This window comes from Antennarius striatus, chromosome 5 (genome assembly GCF_040054535.1).
Source record: "Antennarius striatus isolate MH-2024 chromosome 5, ASM4005453v1, whole genome shotgun sequence".
In the NCBI taxonomy this organism is placed as follows: domain Eukaryota; kingdom Metazoa; phylum Chordata; class Actinopteri; order Lophiiformes; family Antennariidae; genus Antennarius; species Antennarius striatus.
This window is the reverse complement of record NC_090780.1, coordinates 1,073,083-1,090,418: the sequence shown is the minus strand read 5'-3', so window position 1 is coordinate 1,090,418 and position 17,336 is coordinate 1,073,083. Positions and strand designations below refer to the sequence as shown.

The 17,336-nt window shown below is 47.6% G+C and overlaps 1 protein-coding gene across 6 annotated transcripts in view; it reads left to right on the top strand.

Annotated features, from left to right (window-relative positions):
* The window catches only part of arhgef10la (Rho guanine nucleotide exchange factor (GEF) 10-like a), a 95,960-nt gene that overhangs the window by 5,246 nt on the left and 73,378 nt on the right, over positions 1-17,336 (top strand). For 4 of the 6 annotated variants that reach the window (XM_068315022.1, XM_068315021.1, XM_068315020.1 and 1 more), the window contains exons 2-8: positions 5,863-6,141; positions 7,194-7,221; positions 13,993-14,129; positions 15,059-15,130; positions 15,205-15,332; positions 15,931-16,026; positions 16,469-16,577. In XM_068315022.1, coding sequence (XP_068171123.1) covers positions 5,865-6,141; positions 7,194-7,221; positions 13,993-14,129; positions 15,059-15,130; positions 15,205-15,332; positions 15,931-16,026; positions 16,469-16,577 — 847 coding nt within the window. In that variant the 5' untranslated portion in view covers positions 5,863-5,864. Of the gene's footprint in view, positions 1-5,862; positions 6,142-7,193; positions 7,222-13,992; positions 14,130-15,058; positions 15,131-15,204; positions 15,333-15,930; positions 16,027-16,468; positions 16,578-17,336 lie in introns of those variants that run through there. The other 2 variants (XM_068315024.1, XM_068315025.1) reach the window with 2 other exon arrangements.

Genomic DNA, 17,336 nt, shown 5'->3' with positions numbered 1-17,336 from the left:
CCTTATTGTATAAAGTCTAATATTATTGTTTTATTGTGGAATTTCCACAGGTTCCCACCAGTGTGTTTTTAACAGTTTTCTAGTGATTATATCATTCCAGGATTTGTGGCAGACAGACGTAAAGTAAAATGACGTGAACCTGACTTTTATTTTTCTGTTTTTTCTCTATATCCTCCATATAATCGAGAATGACGTAACTCCAAACCATGTAAGTCAAGGTTTAACTGTATCTGATCTGAGATAGTGTTGAAATTCAAAACCTAAAGTATATGGGTATAAAAGTTGGTTGTTTGAGACACAGCAATAAAGAGCAGCTAGTAGCCGTTAGCAGCTAACCATAAGAAGACACACAACCCAAATGTCTTCAAACTGGGTGGACAGCCCCGTTTGTCAGAGCTCACAATCATTAGAGGATCAGAGCTCTTCTTTGTCATTTTGATCGTAGTAGCCATCCCATCAGCGATCACTCTGGACCAGCTCTGTAGCGTTACACATCAGGCTTCCTTTGCTAACAGAGACACACAGTGTAGCCTGTTGTTCTGGTTTCACTCAGTCTGAATGGTGCTGTTGGGTGTTCTCTTTGTGAAAAAGGCTTTTGTCTGCTCAGCTGTCGATGGCTGAAGCGTTTTGACTGATTTCCTTGAACTCCACGTCTGTGGACCAGGACAGAACTGAGGAAAGTTTGTGTAGAGCTGAATAAAATCAATGATTTCTTTCAGAACATTCCACTACATTTCCTGTGTGCATGTTTTCAATGTTTTACACATCAACGATCTAATCGATGTACAGAAAACGCTATGGAGGAGTGGAGGCATTGGTCAGACAAGATCATCAGATGTGAGGATTATTTGCCCTGACCAGGGGTTGAAGGACAGTACGGGGGTAGGTTTGATTCACGTTTATCTTAAAGCACCTACGTATGAGATCCAGTAACTGAGCAGAGAAAATGTAAATGAAAGAAAGAGAAACATAAAGAACAAGGCAGATCAGCCATGTAGATCAGCCATGAGTATGTCCACGTCCCTCCGTTCATCACTGGTAGGCAGTGTGACGGAGGTCAGGGACAGGTTGTGTCGGCGTCAGCTTCGTCTTTCTCCTGTGACGTTTCCTCCTCTTTCTCCTCTCCGGGGCTTTTTAAGCCGGAGTTTGTCTGACGGCTCGTCCCTCGTTCACCATACCTGTCATTTTCATTCCAAGCAGAGCCTTCACACTGAAATGCTTTACTAGGTTTGCATCAGTGCTAGCGAGCTATTATGCGAGGTACCAGCTGTCGTGTTGAGAACACATTCTGGCTGCTGTGAAGAATGAAGAATGCCAATAACACACAACCATTTGCAAACAGATGATGTTTACCACAACATCTCACTAACAGTCTGTCACCTTGACTAAAAGGAGTTCCTGATAAATGTTCAGGTGTCTTATGAACAGTCTTAGACATTCATAAGACACTGTCAGAGCCTGTCTGAGGTAGTTAGTAAGAACGTAATCATAGTGGGAATATAATGAGTCTGTTAATTTTTTTTCCATTTATTTTCGGGACAACGATATCCCGAAGTTAGTCTAAGAGCTAATGAGTCATTAAGTATAGATGGAGGTGATGAAAACAGAACGTAGTTATAATGAGAATAGCCTTATGAGCGAAGAGCAGACAGCATCAAACTAACGTCTCAGAGACCACCACTCACTATGGAATTACATTTGGAGTTATCAAACTCAGACATGGGTGATCACGTTCTTTCCCAACCTCCGTCGTCCCTTGTCAATATTCAGCTAGCTGTTAGCATTTTAGCCTGCAGAAATGAAGCTAATAATAGCCAAGTCACCATAAATATTAGTAAAGTCAGCAGGAAATCATCAAAAAAACTTTGATATTGAAATTAGAAATCATGTTAACACACAACAGGAACAACAACTTAACAATAAATGAACAGCATTTCATCACATAGTGTTTTCTTTCTCCGGCTGTTTGGTAGCATTGGAAACAACAACAGGGAGTCTTGTACAATTTAGGATTTAAACAGCATCTGGGCTTTTCTGAAAGTGGTTTGAAATAATGTGGAAACATGAAAAGACCTTCAACAGTGCTTTTTATGCATCGATACAGCATTTCATAAAGAGGATGCTGTTTTCTGTGGGAAAAATCTCCGTTTCTCTCCATGTCATACCATAGCCTCACCATAGCAGCATCGCCATGACCTGAACGACCTGTGAGCTAATCGCTGCTGCAGTGATGAATGCAGAAACAATGCTTTCTTAGGCTCAATTGAACTTTTTCCCTCCACAAAAGAGTCTTTGTTCATTTTTTTATTTGACCAATGGGTAGGCCACTGTGTTTGTGGCACAAACTGAGCTACTGGGTGTGAAGGCTGCCATGACACGTCCTACTGAAAACAGTTCAAACAACAGAATGATGAAGCATGGAGCAGAAAAGGTGTCACATGACTTATTACCGTTGGATTTTACACTACAGTACGGTGGTCTTATGGCTGACAGTTACAACCCTTCTTACATCCTTGTTGAAACTTATTGCTACTGTTGTCTTTGTTATTTTCCTCCTTTGTTATGTAACAAACTGAAGGTTCATTTATTCCATAATGTCGTCCTACAGCAGCATAACTACGTTCTGTTGGCATGTCCAGAAGTCTAACTTGTGTGATGGTCAGCATCTTCCTCTGTCTTTTGGGTGCTACCTTAGCTGTCTGTGACGGCAGAACGTTTGGTCAACATTGTGGTTTGTTGGAGAGAAAACGGTCAATCACAGTCCAGCACTTCAGAGTCACACTGCTAGCCATCAAAGATTTATGTCAGTCTGGCAACCTGAACACAATCTGTACTGTACAGGAGACACAACATGGAGAAGATTGATTGACAGTGATCTGCGGCCAACAGGGATGCAGAACACAAAGCGTTGTAAAAAAAAGAAACATTTCACTAACAAAACTGCGAAACTGCGAGGCCGTGAAAGTTGAACCACGTTGTAGAGAGACCGCTGTACAACCAAAACGAGAATTGAGACATTATCTTACGATTCCAATGCCAAAGGGAAATTGACTTCACTTTCCTCAGGCACAAGCATTCCTTGAGCCTGGAGACAAAACCTTGGTGTAGTGTTGTCCTTCACAACTGAAACAAAACATAAAACGAAGTCTGTACAGTTCATGCACCATAACCAAAGTTTCCAGAAGCCCCAACATCCTACAGCAGAGGGGGTTCTCCAAGACTACAGGGGAACTCAGCTTCGCCTAGGATTTTCCGATTAAATGTCAGCTATGTGTTGTGTTAACATTACATCGACTGCAAATGTGTTAGAACATCTCAGACGAGTTTGTCCAGAACCAGCTTCACAGTCTTTGCTCAGTACTTTGTTGGCAGTCATTAAAGCCTTAGCTCTTTATGAATATGACTCCACGAGCTTGGCACTCCTACGTGTGGGCATTGAACCAATTCCACTTCGTAGCACCTATCAAGCTCCATTAGGTTTGGATGGGAGTGTTGGGGCAACCATTTCAGATCGATCTAGAGACGTTTGATGGGATTCATGTCTGGGCTCTGGCTGGGCCACTGCTGAAGCCACTCCATTGATATCTTGCCTGTGTGCTTCGGCTCCTTGTCTTGCTGGAGGATAAGTCGTTGCTCCAGTTTGAGGTCAAATGCATTCTGGAGCAGGTTTTCATCCAGGTTATCTCTGTGCGTTGTTGCATCCTGTGATCATCAGGTTCTTGGTCACCCTCTCCTCCATCGCTGAGTTTATTCGGGTAGCTATCGATCGACGCCACTGCGCTCGTTGGGCTTAAAAAGCAGCAGAAAGATTTCTGTACCTTTCCCCAGATTTATGACTCGAGACAATCTCTGCGGTCTCTGGACAATCCCTTGGACTTCATGCTTGGTTTGTGGTCTGAGGTAGAATACGGGATCTTATATAGACAGGTGGGTGGCTCTCCAGATCATGTCTGATCCACTGTTTCTCCCACAGATGGACTCCAGTAGTCCTGGAGGACTGTCTGGATGATCAATGGAAACAGGAAGTACCAATCCTCAATTCTAAGCTTTGTTACAAAGGCTGTGAAATCGTCTGTGCATGTGATGTCTTAGTTTTTCATTTTTATGAATTTGACAAAAATCTTAAATAAAAAAAGCAAAACAAATTTTTTTTCATCATGATGGGGTGTTGTTTGGAAAATTAAAAAAAAAAAGAGTTCTAGTTTGGAGTGAGACTGTAACTTTAAGTGTAGAAAAAGGGAACCACTGTGAATACTTGTGCGTTGCGCTGTGTACACCTTACAGAGGCATAATGCTGGAGCCGTGAACATGCACACAATCATTTACCGGAAGATTTAAAAAGCAGCGAGGAGAATATGAGAACCGGTTGAACAGTTCTCCTAACTGGTGAGACAAGATCAGCCTCCAGCAGGTCACCTGATCTCTGTTAGTACAGTCTAGATAGTCCACATGAACACTGATCTGTTAGTACAGTCTAGATAGTCCACATGAACACTGACCTGTTAGTACAGTCTAGATAATCCACATGAACACTGATCTGTTAGTACGGTGTATATATAGTCCACACGAACGCCGATCTTCTGTTGCCCCTCCAGGAAGGTTTTATGGCTTCACAAACTCCTGTTGACTTCCTGTCTGCGTAGGTGTGAGTAAATAACGACTGGGTATCCAGTGCTGGAGGAATTGCTCCTTTAACACGTCTGGTTGTAATCCAGGATTTAGAGCATCACGATTCACGGCCTGCTTTGCTAACAGCATCATTTCTCCATTCAGCTGTCAGCAGCGTAGTAAAAGCTAATGAGCGCCGTCTCCAGCGTCGTGGCAGCCCTTCTGTCCAGGTTAGACAAGGAAAGCGGACAATAAATTCTACAACCACGCAGCTGGTTTGAAGGCTGCTTTCCGTCGTACTGAACACCACAAAATCATGTGTCCCAGAACATGTCCATTATGTGGAGCAATCCATGATGACAGTTGATAATCTGACTGAGATATAACCTTAATACTCGTTATGTTTACCAGCACTATAATGTCTCCTCTGCAATCATCCCTCCTTTCTCTGATAGGCCAAGCTGGCTTTCTTACATAATTATGGTGTTTGATATTAGAGAACATGTTTTCACCAGTGGGTGTGTGGATATGTTAATTAATCTGCCACTGAGCCCTGCCAGGCTCTTCAGCTAACACTATAACCAGCATCCATATGTCAGGATTAGCTTCCCCGGGTGGAACTCTGCTGCTCTCTCTGTGCAGCTGAAATATGGAGTCATTTAAGTGGTCATTAATTCATTTCTATTTAGGCAAACATTTGCTCAATTTATGGCACTTTTATGCACCGCAGGAAATCAGCAGAGTTTAATCCGATTATTTTTTTAATTTTTAAATTTTATTAACTGCTGTAATCCCCGAAGGGAAATTAGAAGTCCACTCTACACACAGGTTAGTAGTTGCATGCATCTATATAGTACAGTAACAGTATTCTACATGTCAAACCTGATGGTTATAACATGTTCATTTAGCAGATTATTATCAAATGGAGGAAAACAGACTTTGATTTTTGTCTGCAGTAGTTTGAACGTCCTGTTTCATCCTGTTACTAAACCAGTGAGGGCGTTTTCACTGGGATGGCTCAGGAAGTGAACAGGAACATCTGCCTGTCAGTCTGGATTACTCCAGAAATGCTCCAGGGATAATCCTGATGATCAAGTATGAAGATGTAAGACATTAAAGTTTGGAGGCAATCCGAATGAAGGGATCTGGATGAGGAGACCCATGACCCTGGGGTAACTGTTTGGTTGGGGGTCTGCACCCGTCCTAGTTGGTTAGTTCTTCTTGGTAACAGGACATATTTGGTCTTTTTCACAGTGATGTCTACAGTGATGCCTCAGCAGCCAAAGGAAGATGAAGAGGAGGAAGACGAGGAACAAGGGGAGGAGTTTGTGTTTGATGACAGCTCAGAGGAGGAGAACCTGGAGGGGGGCAGGAAAGAGATCTGCTCCGTCTCCTCTGGACCGGTCCAGGTGACATCACATGAAAGCAGTGGGACTGAACCCGGGCCAGAGGGAGCTCCGCTGCTCGGAACACCGCCCTCTGCTGGTCAGGAGGGTAACTCCACTCAGGACGGGGCTTCACCTACCACTGCAGGTAACTTTTTAAACTGTCGAGACATCTAACAGTGGAATAGTAACCAAAATGAAACGGACGCTGAAACGTATGACTCAGGATGTTCCAGCAGCCGTCACTGCATCCAGATGTCCCTCTAGATCATAATTCAGATCAGAATCAAGATGGAATGCGCGTACTGGACTCACAAACATCCCATGTCCTTCTCATTGTTGGAATCATTTTTTTTTGCAAAAGTTTGCCAATCTTTTTTGAATCTGTCTGAAATGAAAACAGGTTTTGAGGCATGAAGCAGACGCTGAAGCGGAGCGTTTCACTCTTCAGACATTCTTCAGCGTTATGTTGATGTTAAGGGTGTCTCCTGTGTAGGAATGAGCAGAGTTACTGCTGCCTGTAATTAAGAGTTAGATCGATTAAACTGATTAAACTTCCTACTTCTGAAGCCGGTCCTTGTAATTCCACGCTCAGATAAAGAGAGGGTTTTAGTCTCGAGAAGTTCTGTCAAGCAAAATTAGGAATCATTTTACCTGAGTGTGATGGTACTAATCTGTTAAGAGGGCCATGGATGTGTGTGAGGAGTCGAGACTGGAGAGCCGCTGAGCCTCAGATACTCCATCACCACACGTCAGTTTACATGGTGGAAACCAGAGGAAATCAATCACCCCGCGCTGGAAAGCCTCGCCTTCCCTCTGCGGTGGAAGTACGGCGGGGTAGAGTTATTCTCACCATCTGTTCCACATCATCTCACACTCAGGTGTTCTCCACCTACGACCACCTGTTCTCCTCCTGCTCAGCTTTTAGTGTTCTAAAAGTCCTGCTCCACAAAGGGAGAAGAAGTCGTTACTACACTGATGTTTCAGACCGTCTTCAACACGACGAAGGCTGTATCTGATTCAGTATCTGATTCAGTATCTGATTCAGTGTCTGATTCAGTGTCTGATTCAGTATCTGATTCAGTGTCTGATTCAATGTCTGATTCAGTATCTGATTCAGTGTCTGATTCAGTGTCTGATTCAGTATCTGATTTCAGTGATTTCTTTGTCTCACACACACTTTTTATGTTTTCTTGACAGATGTTCTGATGACGGCGTCACAGAGCCGGTAAGTTGTGTGTGATTCCTGTCAGTGTGGGAATGAATGGGTCAGCCTCACACAGCGTGTGTGTGTGTGTGTGTGTGTGTGTGTGTGTGTGTGTGTGTGTGTGTGTGTGTGTGTGTGTATGTGTGTGTCACAGTCATTGAGATGAGGTCACAACAACTATTTAAGGTGGTGCAGACATGTTCAATGGCGAGGATCGCTTCCTCACCTGTGTGGGTTCTACCTGTGTGTGTGGTTCTACCTGTCTGTGTGGGTTCTACCTGTGTGTGTGGGTTCTACCTGTGTGTGTGGGTTCTACCTGTGTGTGTGTGTGTGTGTCACAGTCATTGAGATGAGGTCACAACAACTGTTTAAGGTGGAGCAGACAGTAAAATGTGATTATTTAAGGTGGTGCAGACATGTTCAATGGCGAGGATCGCTTCCTCACCTGTGTGGGTTCTACCTGTGTGTGTGGGTTCTACCTGTGTGTGTGGGTTCTACCTGTGTGTGTGGGTTCTACCTGTGTGTGTGTGGGTTCTACCTTTGTGTGTGTGGGTTCTACCTGTGTGTGTGGGTTCTACCTGTGTGTGTGTGTGTTCTACCTGTGTGTGTGGGTTCTACCTGTGTGTGTGTGGGTTCTACCTTTGTGTGTGTGTGTGGGTTCTACCTGTGTGTGTGGGTTCTACCTGTGTGTGTGTGTGTGTTCTACCTGTGTGTGTGGGTTCTACCTGTGTGTGTGGGTTCTACCTGTGTGTGTGTGTGTGGGTTCTACCTGAGTGTGTGGGTTCTACCTGTGTGTGTGGGTTCTACCTGTGGCTGTGTGTGTGTGGGTTCTACCTGAGTGTGTGGGTTCTACCTGAGTGTGTGGGTCTACCTGTGTGTGTGGTTCTACCTGTGTGTGTGGTTCTACCTGTGTGTGTGGGTCTACCTGTGTGTGTGGTTCTACCTGTGTGTGTGGTTCTACCTGTGTGTGCGGTTCTACCTGTGTGTGTGGTTCTACCTGTGTGTGTGGTTCTACCTGTGTGTGTGGTTCTACCTGTGTGTGTGGGTTCTACCTGTGTGTGTGGGTTCTACCTGTGTGTGTGTGTCTGTTCTACCTGTGTGTGTGGGTTCTACCTGTGTGTGTGGTTCTACCTTTGTGTGTGGGTTCTACCTGTGTGTGTGTGTCTGTTCTACCTGTGTGTGTGGGTTCTACCTGTGTGTGTGGGTTCTACCTGTGTGTGTGGTTCTACCTTTGTGTGTGGGTTCTACCTGTGTGTGTGGTTCTACCTGTGTGTGTGGTTCTACCTGTGTGTGTGGTTCTACCTGTGTGTGTGGTTCTACCTGTGTGTGTGGTTCTACCTGTGTGTGTGGGTTCTACCTGTGTGTGTGGTTCTACCTGTGTGTGTGGTTCTACCTGTGTGTGTGGGTTCTACCTGTGTGTGTGGGTTCTACCTGTGTGTGTGGGTTCTATCTGTGTGTGTGGTTCTACCTGTGTGTGTGGTTCTACCTGTGTGTGTGGTTCTACCTGTGTAATCTTAACTGTGTTTTTAACTGTTGGTGGTGATGTTATCTGCGTCACCAGTCGTGGGGTGGAGGGGGGTTCTCCAGTCGGATCTGTTCTCAGGACTGTGGGTGTGGGACTGAGGGGGTCCAGTGACCTCATCGGTGGTGACCCGCCTCCCAATAGGAACCAGATGTTCCTATTGTGAGTCAGCGCGAGTCAGAGCTGGAGCGTGTGGATGTGAGGCGGCGTGAGCCTCATGTTCCAGGATGGTTCTGTTCTGCGTGGAGTTTGTATGTTCTCCACGTGTTCTTCAGTGGTCGTCTGTGTTCTGTGTGGTTCAGCGATGTGCTGGGAACACGTCTGGAGCGTCTCCACCTTCATGCCCGTAAGTCAGCTGGGACAGGCTCCAGCAACCCCTGTGACCTGCGAAAGCAGAGGAGGTGGTTTGTAAAATGAATGAATGGATGAACAGATTATTGTAGTTGTTGCTCCAGTAGAACCAAACCAACCTCCTGAGGATGAACTCAGTGTTCTCGTGTGCGTGCGTCCTGAAGTCTTTGACACACGATCATGCAAGAATGAAAAAAAAAAAAAAATCGATGCTAACTTTTTCTGCGATCTACTATTTTTAAAAAATGCACTTCTATTCTCCACTTAAATTTCAGACCCAGAAATCTCCATGATGTTTTGGTTTCGCGTGACAATGAGTGCTTTTTTCAGCACAGCACAGGATCAATATGACTTTATTGATTCCTCTGAGCGAACGTATCTTTCCTCCCTCTCTGCTGTGAGGAGGTCAGCATCACAGTCGCCCACAGGAACGCCCTGACCGTCGTCAGGGGACACGTCTGAGTCGGTTTATAACCACAGACATCAGTGATTGTAACCAGAGGAAGCCCTCGGTCCACCTGATCGATAGCGTCCAGCAGGTCTTCCAGCGGTGTAATGCAGCTGAAACGTCTCACTAAATGTTGTTTCTCCACCAGCCTCACCACCTGTCCTCTCCGCTGACGTTCAGACGTGCTCCAGGCGTCGCTGTCACCGCCTCACCGTTTACTCCTCACTTTGCTTTTCACGCCGTCGTCCGGTACCCCAGCAATTCAGAGATGAACACAAAGGTCGTCATGACAACGTGGCACCAATGTGTCCGCTGAAGCGCTAACATTAGAACTTTACTTCTTTCTGCTTGGCTGGCCTACTTTTCTCGTCTCTCGGAGCCCCCCCCCCCCGTCGCCCTCATGGAGAGGATCTCATCCTGTGGGTCTCACAAAACACCTTCACAGTTTGGAGACACCTTTCAACTTTGCAGCTGTTTTCACCTTTGATGGATGTGCTGTGAAAACTACAGGAAACGCTGTGCAGAAAATGACCAGAGATTCCTCCCAGTGTTCGTGTTCAATGATAGAAACGGTCACAGCAATACTTTAACATGATGCTATAAACAGAACACATGACAGACAGTCTAATACTTGAACTATTTTAACCAAATAATCCTGTTACATTACAGTTACAAACAATCACTAATAAAGTTAGAATTATATTAAATTCCATCTGGATCTGGAAACGTTCCTCGTCAGTCAGACGAGGAGTTTGTCGTGAGGACACAGACCACAGCGAAGGATTGAAACCGTTCCTGCATCCTGATTCCATCCACCTCCAGATCTAATCACTAGTATGACTCACAAACGGCTGAACCAAACACTGACGAGACAAACCAATACAAATGAGTGGAGTCGCTCAGACCTTCTATTTTTATGTCAGTGTCCACAAAGTATTTCTTCTTCTTTTATCCCATTTTTCTTAATCTTGTTCTTCTTGTTTTTCTTCTTCGTTTCCATTGGTTACACGCTGTTTTCATTACTTATGTGTTGTTTCCATTGGTTACACGTCTTTGCTGTTCAGTTCTTGTGACAGTGGTTCTTAACCTTGTTGGAGGCACCAAACCCTGCTGGTTTCAGGTGCTCACTCACTCAACCTTTCTTTAGTAAAACATTTATTTTTTCAAATTTCAGACATAAGTACATGTTTTCCTGGTGTATTTAATGAATTGTGCATTAATATCACCTTTGTCAAAGAACTAAACCAAGACAGTGCATGAACTGACATGAAATGACCTACCTGTAAATCAGTGTGACTTCTGTTGTCATAGAGACCAGTTCAGATATGCGTGGCTTCACCCTGACAGGTGTTACTCTGATGTCATTTTCACAGTAAACTCTGTTTCTGTTGTTTTCCACCAGTTTAAGGAAGTGTTCCTTTATTTTTACCAGCACCAGACTAGAGTTGTTCAACTCGACATCCATCCCGTTCCGTTATACACTACATGTAAGTTCAGGTTACACATATTCGTCCGACCACTTTCTTTTTTTGCTCAACATAGTTATGAATCAAATATTAAGAAATCAATCAGATGACGTACCATCATGAAGGAATAAATCAACTACTGAGTGCGCAAAATCCCATGTAGCACAGGTAGGCTAATGATGTAGCGTCACGTGATCACCTGCAGCCAGTGATGGCTAAGGGGGCGTGTCATCACGAACTGACACGATGTGTCAAACGATCACAGTGATTCATGTGTGTTCGGTAAAAACACATGTGGTTTTGTCTCGACCTCTGTCTCCACCGAACCCCTGAGACCGACTCACCGAACCCCCGAGACCGACTCACCGAACCCCCGAGACCGACTCACCGAACCCCCGAGACCGACTCACCAAACCCCCGAGACCGACTCACCAAACCCCCGAGACCGACTCACCGAACCCCCGAGACCGACTCACCGAACCCCTGAGACCGACTCACCGGACCCCTGAGACCGACTCACCGAACCCCCGAGACCGACTCACCAAACCCCTGAGACCGACTCACCGAAACCCTGAGACCGACTCACTGAACCCCCGAGACCGACTCACCGAACCCCCGAGACCGACTCACCGAAACCCCGAGACCGACTCACCGAACCCCTGAGACCGACTCACCGAACCCCCGAGACCGACTCACCGAACCCCCGAGACCGACTCACCAAACCCCTGAGACCGACTCACCAAACCCCCGAGACCGACTCACCGAACCCCCGAGACCGACTCACCGAACCCCTGAGACCGACTCACCGGACCCCTGAGACCGACTCACCGAACCCCCGAGACCGACTCACCAAACCCCTGAGACCGACTCACCGAAACCCTGAGACCGACTCACCGAACCCCCGAGACCGACTCACCGAACCCCCGAGACCGACTCACCGAACCCCCGAGACCGACTCACCGAACCCCTGAGACTGACTCACCGATCCCCTGGGGTTCGATCGAACCCAGAACATGGTTGTGATTTTTACTCCCAGCTGATTGCTGAACTAATTGGTGAGTCTTCTCGTTGATACCCTCAGAGATGTGATCGTCGTCTGACAGACATCATCATCATCGCTAACGACGCGCCTTGAACCGTATCGTTTGTTAGTTGTAGTTCTTGTAATCCGGCGGTTACCTTCAGAGCCTGTGGGAAACGGTTCAGCGTCAGCAGAGTCAAACGACAGACGAAGCCCGGTCCATACGGTGGAGACAATGCTAACAGTGATGAAGACGAGCTGCGATGAAGACACCAGGGACCCAGCATGCAGCGCTTCCCTGAAGGGAATGTTAGCAGATCCAAGCGTGAGATTAGCATTTGGCCAGCTGGAGCTGCAGGATGTGCTTTGCCCCAGGCGATGTCATCTGCATAGACGGAATGATTCCTGCCTCTCCTTGAGGACGTAAGCTGTGGAGGAGAGCGGTGTGCCTAGATCAGTAGCTACGCTAGTTAACAGAGGAACACCTGACCGGAATACACAGTGTGAGTTGTACCCGGTTCAAAGGCAATGCTAATGTAATAATGGAACCGGTTATTGGGAGCAGTGCTTCAAATAGACTTCATTTGGTTTCCATGGAGGTGGACATCTTTGTTCTTGAATGAGACGACCAACAGTCCAGTTAACCTCCATCACGCAGTACAGTTCATGATCCTGACAGAGTAACCAGCCAGTGGACACGAGTGGAGATGCAGGTCCACCTCATCTATAGTTTATAGACAAGTTTAATCCACTACAGCCTTAGAAAAGCCCCAAACCTCAGAAATTATGAGAAAAAAATCAAGCAGTAGACACACAGACTTTACCTGTGTGTAATTAACTATATATAAGTTACATAAACAACGATAAAGAATGAAAAGAACACAAAAGTCACCAGAACACACGAGCTGCGTCTTTACTCCACCAACGAGAACAAGATCCGGTGTCACTGATGTCGTATCCATCCGCCGACACGTGGTAAAGAACGAGATGCGGTCTCACTGATGTTGTATCCATCCGCCGACATGCGGTAAAGATCGAGATGCGGTCTCACTGATGTCGTATCCATCTGCCAACATGCGGTAAAGAATGAGATGCGGTCTCACTGATGTCGTATCCATCCACCAACACTCGGTAAAGAACGAGATGCGGTCTCACCGATGTCATATCCATCCGCCGACACGCGGTAAAGAACGAGATGCGGGCTCACTGATGTCGTATCCATCCACCAACACGTGGTAAAGAACGAGATGCGGTCTCACCGATGTATCCATCTGCCAACACGCGGTAAAGAACGAGATGCGGTCCCACTGATGTCGTATCCATCCGCCGACACGCGGTAAAGAACGAGATGCGGTCTCACCGATCATCAACACACTCTAATCACCACACACACATAATTTATTTCTGCTCGTAGAGGAAATGTAATTTCCAGAGATGTTGACTTCACTGAGTTCCAGTTTCTCAGGATGGATTTTAACCCCCCCCCCCTTCTGACACCAAATACAATCAAACACCCTCCACAGCTTTTTGACAGCTTTTGCAGAAAAAACAAAGATGATCAAATGATTTCCTCCCACCGGGGGGTGGGGGGTGGGGGGGGAGTGGAGGAAAAACAAATGAAATGAAGGATCACACACACACACACACACACACACACACCTCCACGTGTGTGTTTGTGTGTGTGTGTGTGTGTGTTTCTGCGTTAACATTCAGGTAGGTGATGCTGGAGGATCAATCAGTCCGGATCACATATCATTTTTTTTAAAACATTTCTCCATTTTTAAATTAAATCCACAAAACGAGACGAAAAGCTTTGCTTTACGATGGAAGTGAAAGTGTGTGTGTGTGTGTGTGTGTGTGTGTGTGTGTGTGTGTGTGTGTGTGTGTGTGTGTGTGTGTGTGTGTGTGTGTGTGTGTGTGTGTGTGTGTGTGTGTGTGTGTGTGTGGTTTAGCTTGACTGAGCTAACATTGGGGTTTCTTCCAGGGCCTCAGCAGCAGCCGAGCCCCCCGCCTCAGGCCCCTGTGTGGGGGGGGTGCTTCAGGGGGTTCCTGTGGGGTCGTCACTGGACCACAAGGAAGAAACCATCCAGGAGGGTTCTGCTGGGGGGGGCGCCTCAGAAGGTACGGAACAAAACCACACCTACTGGAACACCAGGGTCCGGTTCTGGGGGTCACGGGGTCACCACAGAAAGATGAAACCGTTGATCACACACACACACACACACACACACACACACACACACACACACACACACACACACACACACGAATCCAGTTAATTCAGGACGAGGCTCAACAGAGAAACATTCCATGGGGGGGGTGAGTTGCTCCAGGATTTAGACTCAGCCTTTCCTCTGTTACATGAAGGAGCGCCTCACGACAGTTCCTCCATCCCACCCTCTGATTTACCCCCCCCCCCCCACAGGCCTCTGTTATCACTTTGAATGTGCATATTTAAATTGATGATTTAAATATTCACGTTGATGATTTAAATATTTAAATTGAATAATAAAATACTAAAACGTTGTCATAGACGACTAAATTGCTTTAAATCAGGTTAAATGAACACGACTCTCCTTCACATTCCTCCCACCAGAGTTTTTCTAATCACCTGTAAAACAAACGACAGGAGTTTATTCCTATCATTTACTTTTATAATTTATTCCTGTTCCAACATGGTTCCCCGTTGGAATAGGACGACATGTTCCCAGAAGGCAGATGCGCTGATCGCCATGGCGATAGCCTCATCCTCTCTTCTCTATTCAGATTTCCTTTTGAATGCAGGAGTCCAGTAAAGTCAGCGTGTTGCAAAGAACACGCGTGACTTTAATCCTCAGGATTCTATTGATCTCCAATCAGATTAAAAACTGATGCTGCGTTGGAGGAAACTCCCGTTTCAGACCAGATCGATGAAGCTGACTGAGACAAATGAAACTGAAACGCGTTCAAAAGGAGTTCGTGACGAATTCTCCTGAGAGCAGCGACTCCACGGATCGATGGCGCACACGCGTGTTCACTCTGAGGCGTGTGTGTGTGTGTGTGTTCACCAGCAGAGACGTCCGACGCCCCGGAGGTGATCTACGACGACGTCCCCGCCGACGAACCCCTCCCTCCTGATGACGGTCAGTCACACGTGTGCGTGCACATGTGTGTGTGTGCAGCGTGTGGCGTGATGCATGTGCGTGTGTGTGTTCAGACGGGGTGTATGAAGACGTCCAGCGCGCCGCGGGGCCCCCGGGGGCCGACGACGGCTGGAGCTCCAGCGAGTTCGAGAGCTACGACGAGCCGTCGGACGGCGACAGCAAGGCGCCGGCCAGGAGCAAGGTAGCGTTAGCACCGGGTTAGCATCACGACTCAGCAGGTGTGAGGGCGTGTCTCAGCACGTCACACACACTCAGATTAGGTTGAATCTGTTCCTGTACGACTGGATTAAAGATGGATTACCGGCTGTGGCGGGTTAAACTTCCATTGTGGGACGAGAGCAAACAGGAGGTCTTTAAAAGCATCGTTCCATCAATGCTTCCCGTCAGTCGTGGTCGCCATGGTGACGGCGTCCACATGATGGCGCTGTGTCCTCACACACACACACACACACACACACACACACACACACACGCCTTCAGCTTCATGCTCTGCTGCAAAGCGGAGCCGTCGTGATGAGAAAGTGTTTCTGCTGAGTGGAATCATTACTAATGCATGAGATTATTCTCTACATGTTTCTACACGCGCTGTTTGTGGGGATTAGATTACCCTGTAATCCAAGAAATCAGTTAAATCAGTGTTTCAGAGATGGGGGGGGGGGGCTGCTGGGGTGATTACGGGAGCGTCGCCCCCGTTCTCTCGTGGTTTTTGTTAATTCCTTTCCCTCCTGTGACCCCGCCCACCCCCGACCCCCCCCCGGTGACCCGTCTGACCCCTGCAGCTCTCTCCTGAGGTGGGCCGGCTGAGGGAAAGGTGCGCCAGGACCAAACGCGAGCTGGCCCTGAAGCTGTCGGGCAGGAACCACTACGACATGAAGGTACGGCCCAGCCCCCCCCCGGCGCCGCGCTCAGGGTCCCCCCCGGGGTTCCCCGCCTTCTGAGAGGTCTCACACCACCTGCGTTAATCTCAACACACACTCATGAATTATTAAAAATCTTCTGTGTGTTTACCCCCATCAACACCGGCATTAACTGCCCCCCAGTTAATGCCCTACTTTCCTGAAGTAGCATCATTTAAAAATACGACCCCCCAGGGGTGTATTCTGGGTCTGTGGGGTCTAGTTGCAGGGCGGCGGTGATGCTCGGGGTGGGGGGGGTTGTGGTCAGCTCACTTCTCCCTCCGGTCCCATCGTCGCTCCCTGATCTGATTAGAGGCTCCACGCGACCCGCCGGGGGGTCGACCAGCGCCGCCGTCACGCCATGGCCCTCTCCCCCGGCTCTAACGCCGCCCCCTCCTTCCTGTCGGCCTGTCCCACGCAGGTCCAGCAGCTGATGAAGGCGGCGAGGAACGGAACCAAGGACGGGCTGGAGAAGACCCGGATCGCCGTCATGAGGAAAGTCCCCTTCCTCCAGAGGAAGGACCCCCTGGGTAAGAGTGTGTGTGTGTGTGTGTGTGTGTGTGTGTGTGTGTGTGTGTGTGTGTGTGTGTGTGTGTGTGTGTGTGTGTGTGTGTGTGTGTGTGTGTGTAGGCTGCTTCTAAGGCCTCCGTCATGGCGCTGGGGTTTATTTATAGGCGTGCATGAAGCGTCTGAAAGATGTCACAGATTCTCCTGCGTGGAGCTCCTGATGTGTGTACACACACACACACGCACGCACGCACGCACGCACGCACGCACGCACGCACGCACGCACGCACACACACACACACACACACACACACACACACACACACACACACACACACACACACACACACACACACACACACACACACATACACATTCTGGCCTCACAGATTAGCTGCCGTTAATGGACTATTGAACCGATCTGTGACGGGGGGGGGCGCCCCTGCTATTCTTAGGAGGAGGTGATGGAGGGACGTCCTTCGTCTTCTGTTTCTGTTCCAAAGCCTCTAATTGGAGCAGCAGAAGCTGCTGGAAGCTGCGTCGTCACGGCGGCGGGGACGTGGGGATGTCTCCGTGCCAACATGGATGAGGATGTGTTGGATGTTGGACGTGTGCACCTCCTTCACGCCTGCAGTGAAACACTTTTATTTTGAAGTGCATCCATCCCTCCTTCCCGTGTTACTGAGGGAATACGTGTATACTGCACTATAAGGAGCACCTAAAAGCCTTTCATGTTCTCAGAAACCAAACGTGTGCTTTATAATCCAGAGCGTTTCATAATC